Source organism: Nematolebias whitei, chromosome 22, assembly GCF_014905685.2.
Source record: "Nematolebias whitei isolate Nwh7 chromosome 22, NemWhi1, whole genome shotgun sequence".
In the NCBI taxonomy this organism is placed as follows: domain Eukaryota; kingdom Metazoa; phylum Chordata; class Actinopteri; order Cyprinodontiformes; family Rivulidae; genus Nematolebias; species Nematolebias whitei.
This window is the reverse complement of record NC_056519.1, coordinates 13,417,033-13,431,946: the sequence shown is the minus strand read 5'-3', so window position 1 is coordinate 13,431,946 and position 14,914 is coordinate 13,417,033. Positions and strand designations below refer to the sequence as shown.

General features: G+C 38.0%; 2 protein-coding genes across 2 annotated transcripts in view; one reads left to right on the top strand and one right to left on the bottom strand.

Annotated features, from left to right (window-relative positions):
* LOC119428489 (protein O-mannosyl-transferase TMTC2) overlaps window positions 1-8,699 on the top strand; it is a 33,844-nt gene extending 25,145 nt beyond the window's left edge. The window contains exons 11-12 of the mRNA XM_037696171.1: window positions 2,445-2,508; window positions 7,653-8,699. Of these exons, the coding sequence (XP_037552099.1) occupies window positions 2,445-2,508; window positions 7,653-7,841 (253 nt within the window). The 3' untranslated portion in view covers window positions 7,842-8,699. The remainder of the gene's footprint in view (window positions 1-2,444; window positions 2,509-7,652) is intronic.
* Window positions 8,700-12,396: 3,697 nt separating this feature from the next.
* Window positions 12,397-14,559, bottom strand: LOC119428220 (protein mono-ADP-ribosyltransferase PARP11-like). The gene is made up of 7 exons (XM_037695869.1): window positions 14,467-14,559; window positions 14,260-14,365; window positions 14,108-14,177; window positions 13,922-13,985; window positions 12,954-13,087; window positions 12,720-12,871; window positions 12,397-12,623 (listed from the first exon to the last, which is right to left on the bottom strand). The coding sequence occupies exons 1-7, from the start codon at window positions 14,557-14,559 to the stop codon at window positions 12,397-12,399; spliced, it is 846 nt and encodes a 281-aa protein (XP_037551797.1).
* Between the last annotated feature and the right edge of the window lie 355 nt (window positions 14,560-14,914).

The window sequence follows — 14,914 nt, the reverse complement described above, 5'->3', positions numbered from 1 at the left end:
CACACACACACACACACACACACACACACACACACACACACACACACCCACACACGTTTTAAAGCTAAAAGAGCTTTGATGATGAAAAAGCCTGGTTTGAGGTCTGTGCTGCTGTGGAATCAGGAAATCCCACTAGAAGACACGTTTTCCAAATCAACCATTTAAATTGTTCAAGTAGGGTGGATTTTAAATGCTAAATATAACCTAATCTGGTAAATATTACTCATCTAGGATTTTTCCTTTTACCGTATTTTCTGGCATATAAGTTGCTGTTTTTTTTGTCTTGGCATAGATTCGCCAGTCCTGCGACTTAAATACTTTATTCATATTCATAATGCACTTTTTGACTGACACTTTAAATTTCAAAAGAACTGCAAAAGCAAGTCCGCCCGTGCACACTCGCTTCACTCAGCTAGTGCAGGTGGAGGTACGCTGGAGAGCTAGCGGCTCCGGTTGCGATGGATGGATGGATGGATGGCGCTGCGCCACCCAGGTGAAATAAAGCTGTTTTGACCAGAAAATAAACGCGACTGGTCAGCGGTGACGCATAATAAATGCGACTTATACGCCGAAGCGACTCGTTTTTCCTTCCTCTTCATGATGCTTTTTTGACTGATGCAACTTAATACTCGGGAAAATACAGTATCTGCTGTTTAATAACTTTCTAAAACTGTCCCAAACAAAAACAAAAAAAGAAACTACAGTATTAGACCCTGAACCTAAGTAAACCTTCTACTACGAAGCCATATTTACTCAAGTCTTACAAATATGAATTACCACGCAAGAAAAGCTCCTTATTAGATTTGGCGCAGCAGAGTCTAGTGCATGGACTTTTTTCACAATATTTCATGTGTGGAGCAGAAATGTTTCTGCCTCATGTCTGCAGCTGCAACATGCGAGGGAGGACTGAAGCATTTATCAACAGCGTTCTTATCTGCCTCGGATTTAAGAAAATATGAACTATTCTTGACCGTGTAATCAGTTTTGCTACCTGTGTCCTAACTTGTCCCAGAAACCGTTCTCTCAAGTCGTTTTAGATGTTAAAAGATTTTGAGTTTATGACAAAGTAAAGTTCGTTCTTCACGGCATTAACTGACATGATCTGTTGGTTTGTTGAACCCAAAGTGCAGACACAGGGAACTCGGAGGATAAAATAAATAATTAATGAGAACAAAAACTTATAGGAGATAGTGTGATCACGAGAGGAGCAAAGACAGATCATGACACCATGATCCTCGGACTTGAACACGAACAAAACGCAGAATATATATGCACACTAACGAGGGGTGAGCACAGAACACCTGGGAAGGGCAACAGTTGGACGAGGAAGAACTGATTACAAGAGGGAGAGTAGAAAAAAAAAATTAAAAAAAAATCACAGGACAAAAACAGATCTTTACATTAACGGTGCTCACAATCATGATTATATACACAAAGGCAAAGAAGAGAATCCACATAGTTTTTTGGTGATTTTTTTTTTTTTTTTTTTTTTTTTTTTAAAAGGGGGTTAAAAAATAAATTGCTTTTTAAAAAAAAAAAAAAAAAAAAAGGTTTAGACTTTGACATCTCTTCATTTTCTCACTTTAATTAAACAAAAGCCTAACAAGCCTTATTTTTACACTACGATACTCTTCTGATGACACAAGATTGAATTATAGCAGTTTTAATCAACCCGTGTAAATGATATTATACACAGTCTTTAGGAGAATTTCATAATGTGCTGTTGAAGTGTAGAGATTTTTTATCTTGGTACTTTGACGATCACAGAAGTTAAAGACGTGTAGGTGAATCTCCAGTGAATATTTCCTGAGTCTATAGAAAATCTGTGCTTCTTCCAACAGACCAGTGATGCCAACAAATAATGACACAGCTTTAAGCAAAAGTACTGCACAATGTGTAGTACTCCGACTATGTACTGGAGATTACTCTTGGCTACTACCACACCAAATATCAGCCTAATAAATGTTTGTACTACCACTAAAATTATGTTCAAATCCTCATAATATTCCCTGTTGGCAAGTTTTAAGTCTCACCCACTCAACTCATTTTTCAAATATGTTTAGATGTAGTTAATTAATGATGAAAAGAAAGGTCATGTGACACCACAGTGGTGTGCAGGAGAGTGGGCATGGCTTTAAGCTCCACAGATAAATCCATGAAAAGGGTAAAATTTAAAAAATGCTAGATTTAACGTGCAAAGACTGACTATTTCACTTCAATTTCATATAAAACCAGTTAAAAAAAATTTAGGAAGTTATTTCTTACTGGTAGTTAAAAAAAATACAGTTACATCATATTATATTTATTATCCATTTAACAATGAATAAATGCAATGACATTGCTAAACTCTGTTAATACGTCTTTATTTATGCTATAATTATTTTTGTGATTTTTTTTTTTTTTGTTGTTGTTTGTTTTAAACACTCGCTCTTCTTTCTCCATAGACAGGCCAATCTAAACAAAGCTGCAGAGAGGCAGTATGAGCGTGCAGCCAGCCTCAGACCAGACGTAAGTACCTGGGCCCGTTTGTGCTTCTTCTTCTGAACACTCATGTGGCTGCTGCATAAATTCAATTTACAATAAAACCTGCATTACCCACCATCCTGACACTTGGGTGAAGGGAGCACCATTGTTCCAGTGTTGCAGGGTAGACTAACTGGAAACCACGGTCTGGTTGTTTCTGAGATTGCATCTGGATGAGTGTTAGCAAACACGTGAAGAGAAATGAGTTTAGTGGTTATTGCTATAGTCAACTCCAGAGTAGACACTCGATCATCTCAGTGTAGTCGAACAGTTGGAGCCTTGAGGGGATTTCATGTCTCTTAATGTCAGCAGCTAAGGAAGTTTGAAGCTATTATATTCTGTTTCCACCTTGTGTGCATCAGTCACTTCAAAGGCTGAGGCTGCTGGAAGAAGAAAAAAAAAAAAAGAGCTGGAGGGTGGGCTTCCTGCAGCCACTTGTTATGGGGTCTGCTTTGAGTCGACTGTGACTTATGCAGCGCCACAATGAGAAAAGGCTTTGACCTTTATGTCTTCGCTGCATTAACCGGCGTAAGTCTGCAGCGCTCTTTGAAGCGCAGTCTCCAAATGTTTCACGTCTGTCGGATTAGTTCAAGCGCCTCTTCACCTACAGCGCATGTTTTACCTCATATGTGTCCATTTAAAACTCAATAGAAAAGTCTCGGTTTTACTATGTAGAATTTTATAACTATTTGTTGGCGTTTTTGCTGTTTTTAACTATTTGGGTCATTTTTTCACAAGTATATCAATAATATAAAGCTATATGTTCTTAATGTTCTTTTGAAATGGGGGGGGGGGGGGGGGGGGACTGATTTATTTCTTGATGATTAAGGTCTCCCTGTCTGTTTCTATCCACTTCGAGCATAGAGGACTTTTGGTTATTAATTTTAATACAATACTGTGTTGGAACCAAAAGTTATTTTAAAGTTTTTATAACGCAGCCTGAAACTCCGTTGGGACCCGCTGGAGGCTTCTCTCGTCAGTCACGGTGTAAACGTTTCGCTTTTGACATTTTCTCGGCACTCTTCTGCTCCAAGAATGACAGTCTCTCAAACAGAAGCTTAATCCAAATGGTTCCGGGTCAAGAAAGATTCAACACTGCCCCTCCGATCTGAAAAACGTCATTGAATATGTGAGGAAATTTGTTTTTCCCCCCACACTGGGATGCTTTATTTACCGTCTCGTAGATTCATCTCGGAGTATGATGCAGTCTTCGATGCAGAACAGGTCGTGTTTACCGACCGTCTGCAGGATATTACAGCTTGTCATCTTATCACCAAGATAAAAAAAGACGTCTTTTTATTTAAAATCTTAATATTTACTTCAGATTTTAAACCAAAGTGACTACCATTACTGTGTTGTGTGCAATGCATTCTGGGTTAATGATGACATCATACAGCCATGCCTCAACTATTACAGTTTCAGTAATGTTACAACTTTTACCACCAAGAGAAGTAGACAACAGAATGCAGCCAAAAATGCATCACAAATTATCAATAATGACTTAAATGTGGCAGTCCAAATATATATTTATTTTAACAAACTGACACCATCTTTATTTAGTGCACCTACTTCCTTCAACTTGCCACAGTTTGTTTACCGACGGGGACTGCGTGACTAACAAAAAGCACAAGCTGGACCTGCTGCCTTCACTACGCAAAAACTACATAAATGGACTATGAAATGGTAAATGGGCTGTAATTGTATAGCGCCTTTCTTGTTGGGTTTCTGCTGTTTGGTGGAACCCATGTGCAGGCAGTACCCGGAGAACTCAGGGTTAAAGTGAATAAACAAAAAGGGCTGGCGTGTCAGCAACAACTTACGTGATCATGGGAGAGACACAGAGGGAGGCAGAAACAGGACGTCATACAGGACAAGGCCCAGACAAAGAAGCACAAAGAGATGCAGGCTTATATAGGGATGTTAACGATAGACAATGACAAACACCTGGGGGCAGAGATGATCAGAAACAGTTGGGGACGCAGGAGCTAGGACAGAACACAAGAGGGAGACACACTATTCATCTATCCATCCATTATCTTTACCCGCTTCTTCCTTTTCGGGTTGCGGGAGTCACTGGAGCCAATGTCCAGCCATCACTGTATGAGAGGCAGGGTACACCCTGAACAGGTGGAGACACACTAGAAAAACACAAATCCTCACATTTCGATCTAATCAAGATAATCAAAGAGCTTTACAACACAATATATACATTTTACCCATTGAAGTCTTTTTGAGTTTGAATTGAAGTGAATTCATACACAGTTATGCAGCACTCTACAAAAATCTCTACAAAGCTAATCGAACAAATCCTTCTATAGATAGAGACTAATCAGTGCTTTGTCACATTCATACGTTGGGACACACATCGGAGGCAATGAGGGGTTCAGTGTCTTGCCCAGGGACACTTCAGCATGTGACTGCTGGTGGAACACCCAACTCTCCCATTAGAGGACGACTACTCAGCCACAGCTGCCTCAAATAGCCTCGAATAGTGACAGAATATGGATGGATGGATGGATGGATGGATGGATGGATGGATGGATGGATGGATGGATGGATGGATGGATGGATGGATGTTTGAAGCTTCTTGCTGGTATTGAAAAGCAGCTATTATGCTTGGCTAAATTCTTTGCTTTTCAGACCAAGAAAGGTTAGGATACTGAAGCTTTCTGTGGTTTTGTTTGTACTTCCCATGTGGGCAGCAAAGGCAGACTAAAAAGTAGGGTTTTTTTTCAAAGCTGCCTTATCTCTTTAATATTTCATCTTCTGTATGTAGTCCAATGCATCACACATGTATGATCCACTTTGCAAAGACCAAACAGACAAAAATGCTTTTGCTTCTGAATGATTCAGAGGTCATTATGAAGTGATCTTATGAGCAATAAAAAATGAAAATACTCTGAAATGGGAGACAAGGGCTGGAACACAAATACATAAATAAAAAGTTAAAAAAACGAACAAGAAAAACTACAAAATTCTCTCAGGAAGCCTGCAGGGTGCTATTGCTCAAAAAATAATTTACCGGTTACAAGATAGTCTGACTCCTTTGTAGCAAAATACAATAAATTAGGTGATGCTCCTGACTTAACCACTGCAACTACATTTATTATACAGAGTTCAGTCTTATGGTTAGTTTGAATAAAAGGGGTTCATCATTAGGCTTGTCATGATAAACAATAAATCAATTAATCGCATGATAAATAAAAATTGTCCACCTCATTTTCATTTATCGGCTTTATCGTTTCTTCTTTCTCTTTCTACTGGACACTGGATGACAAAGCTCGACCCCTCCCTTCCTCTTTAAAATCAGTTTTAATCATCCAAAATCGCGTTTTTGGACCGTTAAAAGCAGCTAAGCTGAGAAGCTAAGCTACGAGCTAAGCTAACAGGCTAACCTTGGGGAAAAAAAACCTCCGTCTTGTTGAAGCTCATGTCTTTGTGTAAAAAGTTGTTTTTCTCTGCAAAAAGAAGCTGAGAACTTGTTTACTGATTTTTTTTATTAAAAGCTTTGTGCGAAAAATACTATGCTAAAGAGCTCAAACCACACTGAGCGTCGGCCATTTTGAGAACCGAAAAACAGGAAGGAGAGACAGCCCATGTCACGTCAAGGGGCCTCCCTCCCATTTTTTTTTAAAGAGACACGCTGCTTCTCCCTCACTTTCCATCTTTTGGTTCAAACAGTCTTATACTGTCATCCAGTGGTCAAAAAAGGTACTACACCCAAATTAAATTAACCAAAATGTATTCTTAAATTTCAAACAATATTATCGTTTATTTTAATAATTTCTGAGACAATTAATCGCCCAGCAAAATTTGTTATCTTGACAGGCCTATTCATCATTGTTATGATTCATTATGTCTCACCAATTGACGAGGTTCCTGCTTTGACTATTTAAACAGAGACCTTTTACAGTCACTTTGTTGCAGAAGTTGACCAAAATGTTTATTAGTTAGATTAGGCGAGAACACACAAGCTCTTACAATCAGCCATAGTGGGATGTAAACCAATAAAACGTCTTTGAAAAGAGTCCCAGGGATGTGTTCAGAGAATTCTGTGAACATTCGTCATGCTGGGAGGGTGCAGGGCTGGGAACAAGTCTGTGGTGTGTGTGGGGGTGACATGTGATGACTAGGAAGGGATTTGGGTGGGTTTGTTTGTTGCGTTTGTTGGTTACTTGGATTTATAGATTCCCAAAACTCGTCCAGATGTTTTCACTTTGCAGCGTAAAAAAAATGGTGGTTCTTTGTTGAATGGGACCACAAAAACACTCCCTAAAACGGGTTTGTTCGTCCGCATGATGAACAGTTTTGAACACTGGCATGTTCAAAATGTTTCTTTTCATTCAGTGTGACTGAGTACCGTAACAATGCATTGTAGCTAACCTATTCATTTAAAATACAGTCTTTGTAGTAAGTTAATTTAACTAATGTAGTTGCTTGTTTGACCTTAATTGGTGTAATACAAAGACACTAAAAAACATGAGTTTAAGGACACTTGAGAGAGTAAATCGTTTGTTTGTTTCTGACTTTTTTGAAAAGTTTCATACGAGTGTATTGAATAGTAAAAACGTTCTGTATCCAAAAATTGATTGGCTGCCGGTGGCTGCGGGAGCATGCACGGGAGGACTTGAACAAGAATTAACTAGATTAACACTTAAAAACAATTATTTGTTTGTTCGAAATTATAGCAAAGGTTTGTCTCAGTTGAACTTTTACTTAATAAATTTACTTTAACGGTCAAAACAGCTGTATTTCACCTGGGCGGCGTGACGAAATGCAGCTGATTTGATGTTTGCTCCAGGAGTTCCAGAGCGAGATGAAGGTGGCCCTGTATGGCAAGCCAAGTGTCTCATTAATAGCCACTTTTACCTATTAATGGGACACTTGGCTTGCCATACTAGTCGAGCTCCCTCTAGTGGCTGAAAATGGTAGTGTTCAATATTTTCCATGTCAGAATGAATGAAATCATGAGGTCTCAGACAAAAATTGGGTTATAAATATGGAGAAAAAAATGTACATTAATCGCTTTGGTGTATAAGTCACAGGACTTTATTCAATAATAGTATAACCATCAGCTCACCACCCTCTCATTGTTTCATCTTTGTCTCCTCTCCCGTTCCTTTCTTCAGTACCCAGCTGCTCTGATGAACCTCGGCGCCATCCTCCACCTGAATGGAAAACTCCCCGAAGCGGAGGCCAACTACCTGCGAGCTCTGCAGCTCAAACCTGATGACATCATCACCCAATCCAACCTGCGCAAGCTGTGGAACATCATGGAGAGGCAGGGGCTCAAGACTAAGCGGAGAGGCGACCCTTAAACTAAACGAGTTGGAGGAGAAAGAACCTGAAAGGAACAAGAGGAGGAGAAAATAAGTTTTTTAAAGACAGAGCACAGGAGTTTGTCATTATCACAGCGTGCTTTGTAGCACCGGCTGGTTTGACCTAAACAGGAAGAGCACAGCTACGGTTTTATACGTCTATGTTTGCAAGTTTTAGGGAACTACCATGTAAACAAAGAAAATAAACTCTGCAAATGCCTTTTGTTGTTCCAACGGGAGCAATTTATGTCATGTGGGTTTTGGGAGATAAAAGATTTTTCAACTGTGTCGTCACAATGACATAAACTGACACGTTTATGCTCTTTGTTGCCACAAGAATAAAACCAGCCAACCGACCGTTGGTTAAGTTGCACGATGGCCTATAGACGCCATGTCTGGACTAGAATTCCAGAGCACAGCCATCTTTCGGTGCTCTTTTCTAACGCCGTGTTTTTTTAAGTACACTGGATGAGGGAGCTCCTCGGTGGTGCCAAATCTTGTACAGTCTTTACACCTCGCGTGCCAACTAAAAACTGTTCTCCTGTGTTGTGTTCGTTGTGTCAGATTTTATGTTGTGATCAAATTTAATTTATTAATGTTACATAAAATGCCAGCCCTGTGCCATTGCAGCCATCCTTTCTCATTCCTTTAAGCAGATATCAGTACGGCAACATGGCGATTATCTTAAACCTGTTTTTTACCTCTTTGTTTTTGCCTCTCGGCTCAGGGACGATCAGGAAGATCTGTGCCACAGAGAGACTTTTAGGGGTTTTCTGATGATTGTGATGTTGGGTTGAAATGTAGAAATGGTGTAGCTGAAATGGTCTTTTGTAAAAGAACAGTGATTCCCCTTTTTCCCCAATAAAAAAAAAAAAAAAAAAGATTTTTCTGCCGATTCATTCTTTTCCAGGAAGCAGCTGAACACTTCAGCAGCAACACCTGCATCAGTTTATACAGTACAAGTACAGTAGTTTGAAATGTATGTTTTGTCAGCATCCTGTCCCTGCAGCCATCAAGTCGTGCACTCGCCTCCAGAAAGATCACAAACAACTTGTTTATTTTGTGCAGCTGAATCTTTTGGAGTGTCTCTTTCAATGCACTTTCTATACTTGCTGAAGTTCAGTGTTGCCAAATACCGTACTTGTCGCCGTATAAATCTAAACAGTCCAAAAATGTCTAATAAAGTGGGATAAAACATAAATAAGTCACTTCGCCGATTAAGTCGCATCTGTTATGCGTCACCGCTGACCATCTGGAAACGTGGGCCAAAAATCGATTGGATGCCAAAAGGGTATGGCAAGTGCATTCATAGCCTATTTTACCAATTAATGAGACACTTGGCTTTCCATAATGCTCGAGGACCCTCTAGCGGCTGCATATAAATGGTAATGTTTAATATTTTTCATGTCAGAATGAATGAAATAGTCAGATCTCAGCCAAAAGTTGAGTTATAAATATGGGGGGGGGGGGGGGGGATCATATCGTTTTCTTCAGCATATAAGTCGCAGGACTTGCAACTTAGTGCAAAAAGGTGCGACTCATACGCTGGCAAATACGGTAATAAAAAAAAAATGATGCAGAGGGAGCTGTCCATATGTTAGAAATCTCTGTACTCCAATCATATCGGTTTGCATTTAGTCATACAAGACACTTATTGCTAACACATGGTGATACTACAGTACTGATATAAATCAACTTTACAGCAACTTGGTGCACATGGTAAACATTTCAGTAAATGACATTTGAATGCACTCGGTCTCTGTGGTTGTATACAGTCAAAGCAAATTATCTAGAAAAACAAAAATATAGCAAAAGAGGGCGAGCAAATCGACTGAAACCACAAAAAGATGTGTAAAAACAATTAGGAGCTGTCGAAACAAGCATCAGGAGAAAAAATTGTCAAAGAACCTGCAGTGTGAGGAAAATTGGATCTGGTGAACAGGATATCAAGCTATACCAAAAACAGGAAATGGATTGTCATAATTAAACAAAAAAAGCCAATAAAGAACATATCAGGAAAACAAGAAGACGGTGGTGCAAAAGCCAAAAACACAACTCATGTATAAAGTTACATTCATGATTACTTTGCCATTAAGTCACACAAACAATGAAATATGCTGAACATGTTTATTTTATTCTGCAGACTGATAAATGGGCTTTGGGGAAGCCCAACATTTGAGGTGTCTGGATAATAAGAACTTTAAACTGGAGGTTGAAAGTCCCGAAAAAGTATCAAATCCAAGTATTATTGCATATTTAGTTCATTTGTTTTATTATAAACAGAGGAGTACAATGACAGTCTGAGTTTATTTTCTGTCTCACACATACAGTTATGGTTGGTCTCAAAATCTCAACATGTTCTTGCCATCCAATCCAGCACACGTCAAAGAATTTGTGATAAAACACTAGATTTGGAGCAAAACAAGCTGTAACTATGGGAAATCTCAAACTCTCCGATTCAGAACCAGATTTAAGCATTAAAAAAATGTGTGAGGAAATCTTTTGTTATGCAATCAAAGTAAACAGACTTAAACTGAGCTTCTCTGTGCAAGATGCTTTCAAACATCGTCTTCAAGACTGAATCCACCTGTTGTCCCTGTGAGAATGAAATCCATCTGAAATGCTTCACTCAGATGTTAGTAGATATTTGCATTTATTTGAAATCCTCATAAGTTGATGTTAAACTTTAATGTGGGACAACAGCGACCTCTGCTGGCAAATTTAACAAAGCTCAGCTCACGTGTTTCAAAACTAACATAAAACTTAATTTTATTGGTATAAAAACAACAACAAAAAAAGCACTAGTTTTGGCTGTTATTTATTTTGCAAATTAACTTTTTGCTTTATTTTTATACTTAATTTTTTCCACTATTAAAAAAAAAAAAATCAAATAAGTCTGCACAGCTCATAGTTTTTTTTATTTAAAAACTACCCCCCCCCCCCCCCACACACACACACACACACTTTTTACAAGAATATGGTCTTTTCATTTGTCTTTGTTAAAATATCAATAAATGTTAAAAGTCATTAGATATTTTTAGCTTTATAACGTAATCTCAAATGACCACCAAAGTCTCCTCCAATCAACCTAAAGTGGCCCATGGGCCACCAGTTGATATCCACAGTTGTAGCAGGTTGTTGCAGCTCTGGACACGTTTAATTTATTGAACAAAGGTGTAAAAATGGCTCTTTTGATCATAAAGGTTGCAGACCCCTGGTGTAGACGCTGACGATATTGTTTCCCATTTTTCAGTATGTTTTATTTTATTTTATTTACTTCTGTATCCTTTGATATTTTAGCCTTTCATATATCATAATGTTCGGTTCATTCAGGGGATGGCTGCTATGACTTTTGGGTTCTGTATCTTTTATACTTTTCAAAACATTTAACTTTATTTATGAATATTTTCCCCATAGAATAGAAGTCTCTTTAGTTCTTTCAAAAAAATTTTTTCTTTTTAAATTCTGCTTCAGCTGCTTGACGTTTTGGTTTTCTCATGCTAAGGTTAGCTTTAGCTACTGTTTTGCTCCTTTTAGCTACAGTTTTGCTAACTTTAGCGGTTAGCTTTGGTTATGATAATTTTAGTTTTCAGCTCTGGTTTAGCTAATTTTAACTTTTAGCTGCTATTTGTTTTAGCTATGGGTTTGGTAATTTTAGCTCTGTTCTTTTTGACAAATGCATGTCACATGATCCACAAACAAAAACAAAAACACAAAAATTCAGTTTATTTCAATTCAGTTTATTAATATAGCACCAAGTCACAACAGGAGTTGTTTCAGGGCACTGAACAGAAACGTTCATATATATATAAAAAGCCAATTGGTAAAAGTTATCTATCTAAGGAAGCCAGCAGATTGGGTTGAATCTTCACATTCTGAGCAAGCACAAAGGCAACAGTGGAAAGGAAAAACTCCCTTTTAACAGGAAGAAACCTCCAGCAGAACCAGGCTCAGGATGAGCGGCCATCTGCTTTGACCGGCTGGGTTTGAGAGGACAGGAAGGAGAAACAAACGAACACAGAATGACAGGTCCAGGTGTACTTTCTGTTGCAAGAAAGACAAAAAAAACAAAAAAAACAAAACATGTTAAGATAGAAATTATTACAAATACAACCGACCATAACTATAGGATTTATCAAAAAGGAAAAACTTAAGCTATTCTTAAAAGTAGACAAGGTGTCAGCCTCACGGACAGAAATGGTAAACAGACTGTACTTACAGGTATATAGAGCTTTTTTTTTTCAGATGATGCAGCGATGGTGGGATGCATCATAAACAACGATGCTGGTAGAATCAAACCCCCAACTCTCCCATTGGAGGACGACTGCTCTAACCCTGGAGTTGGTAGGAGAAATCATATCTCTTCTACTAACGCCCATTAAAACTCTGGCAACAGAAAATATTTGGTTCCATCAATAGAAAATTGGTTAATGTGGATTTGTATAAATAAATCCTAACATTGTAATCTATAATAAGAATTCAGACAGCCTAAACATCCTGCGCCTGCTGCATTCATTCATATGCAATTAAATATTCAGGATATATCTGATTTGGATCAAATATGACATATTTTGGGATGATTGATATCATCTACACAACTAATACTTCCATTATCTGGTTTTATAAAATCAGGTTTTCCAACAGTATATTTTCCAACTATAACCCGAGCTAAAAACATTATTTTAATCTGTTTGTGGAATACTCTTCCTCCATCATCTAATTGAACTAATCTGCTCTTACTGTATCCGTCTGCGTATGATGCATGAATGGCAAAATAAATTCCTGCACGAAGGAAACAAATACAAAAAAGAAAATTCAGATAGCCGATAAGCATTTTACTTTGTAATTGAAAGTAAATAAGTAAATCAGTTTACTTACCTTTGCCACACACGCTGCCATGCTTTCCCGCTAGTCGTAAATCAAAGTTATTTTCACAAATACTATCTACGTTCTCTGGGTCAGTCCCATGGAAGAGTAGTTTCTCTGGAATATATTTTAAGCCTTGAATCCTCTTTAGTAGTTCCTTTTTACTAACAAACACAAATAATAGATACAAAGATAAATATACAAATAAATAAAGTGCACAGTGATCAATATAAAGACCTTTCTTACCTGCAATATATTTGAAAGAGATAAAAGTTCTGAATCCTTAATATTGATATAATGGATTTGTTCAGGAGTCCATCACGCTTCACATAATTTTCAACGGTCTGGTACTCGAGAGTGGATTTATTCAGTGGGATTAACTACAAAACATATAAAAACACATAACATACCATGACTGATTACCCATTCACCTGCAGTTTACAAGTGGTACAGTTAAATTTCTGTTGGTTCTCTTTTCCAAAATTAAAAAAAAAAAAAAAATAGTTATCTAATCTTAATTTCTTAGGAAAATGTTTTACTGACGGCGCCTTTTTCAATGACGCCACTGTAGTAAGAAGAAACTCGCGGATGACTTTAGGTCAAAGGTCGTAAAGGGAGTGGTCCCTTAATCCCACACGACAATTGTTGCACCGTATTTAAGGCGCATTAAGCGAAACAAAAACGGATCAGTCAAACTTTATTCAACTCACTCACAATAACATAAAAATCGGTTCGAGGTCAGTAAGTACAACCAGAAGGCTCACTGTCGATTAAAGAACATTTAAAGGATTTTAAGTGAGTCTTATAGTCCGAAAAATACGGTAGCTGCATTTAACCACTAAAACAGAAAACTCTGTACTATTCAACTTTAAACACAAATTATTACATGACTTGAACCTGTGCAGCAGCGATTGAAGTATTTCGACCAATAAACCTTCATTAGTTCACAAACTTGACAAAAAATGCAAACCTCCAATAAAAGTACTGGACAACCATACAAAAGTACATAAACTACAAATGGGACTGTATCGTTTTAGCTGGTTGCTGAAGCTAAAATGAAGAGAGACACAGCTCTGCTGTTTATTTTTGCACAAGGCTAGACAAGATGCCATAGTACTGGAAAAACTTTGAATATGACGAAGTAAAGCTCAGTTCAAATGGACTACACCAATTTTACTTGTGAATGTAAAATAAATGATTTTCATCATCATCACCTGGTATGAACGTGTAGAATCAAAATTTTCCCAGAAGACGGGCGGTTCATTGAAACAAGAGCACCTGCGGGAGGAGATGAGTAAAACTTCTGTTTTGCAGATGGTCTCACTTTCATTTCAGGAGAAACTCCACCTGTCAGACTCTACTAGCTGGCATCACTGAGTGTGAGGTGGTGGAGTTTTTACCTTTTCTCAATGTCGTTGAAATGTTTGATTTTTCTTTGTCTTCCTGTGGCGACGTCAGTCCACAGCATTTCTGCACAGAAGCACAAACTGTAAATACTTCTAGCTGAGTTCATACTGATTATTACAAAACAGAACTGTGAGCTGCGACGTACCGGAGAAATCAATATTCATTCTTGGTGTTATATTAAAAGATAATTTCGAGTTTATCATGTAACCATGCTCTATAATCTCACTCCATAGATGAATTTCAGGGTCATCCTGAGGAAAAAATATGACAAATTATAAATCGTGTCAAGCCTCACGGTTGATAAGTGGCATGGACTAAACTAAGATCTAAAAACAAATAAATAAGAGTTTACCTGAAATTTGTGATATGCCCCACAGTCTGCCAGGTAATACCAATACCATGGAACATCTGTGTCCATATATTCTTCTTCGTGAGCTGACATCATCTAGACAAATGGAAAATATAATAAAATAAAGTTATTAAATAGTAAATGGACTGTACTTACATAGTACTATCTGACCAAGATACTCCAAGCAATCAAAGATCACTTTCGTGTCTGCTTTGCACTGATAGCTATTTAAGATCCTATGGTGGTGTGTTTCCTGGATCATAGCCACTCCCTGAGATGTGGGCAGCCTTTTCATACGGATGACTCAACATGAAACAAATTTTACTAGTTAGTCTTGAAAAACTAAACAGCAGATCACCTCATAAAAGCCGTCAAGCACGGTGGTGGAGGGCTGATGATTTGGGTTCCTTGAGGTCATAGCGTTGACCACGAACTTCTCTGTGAACCAAAG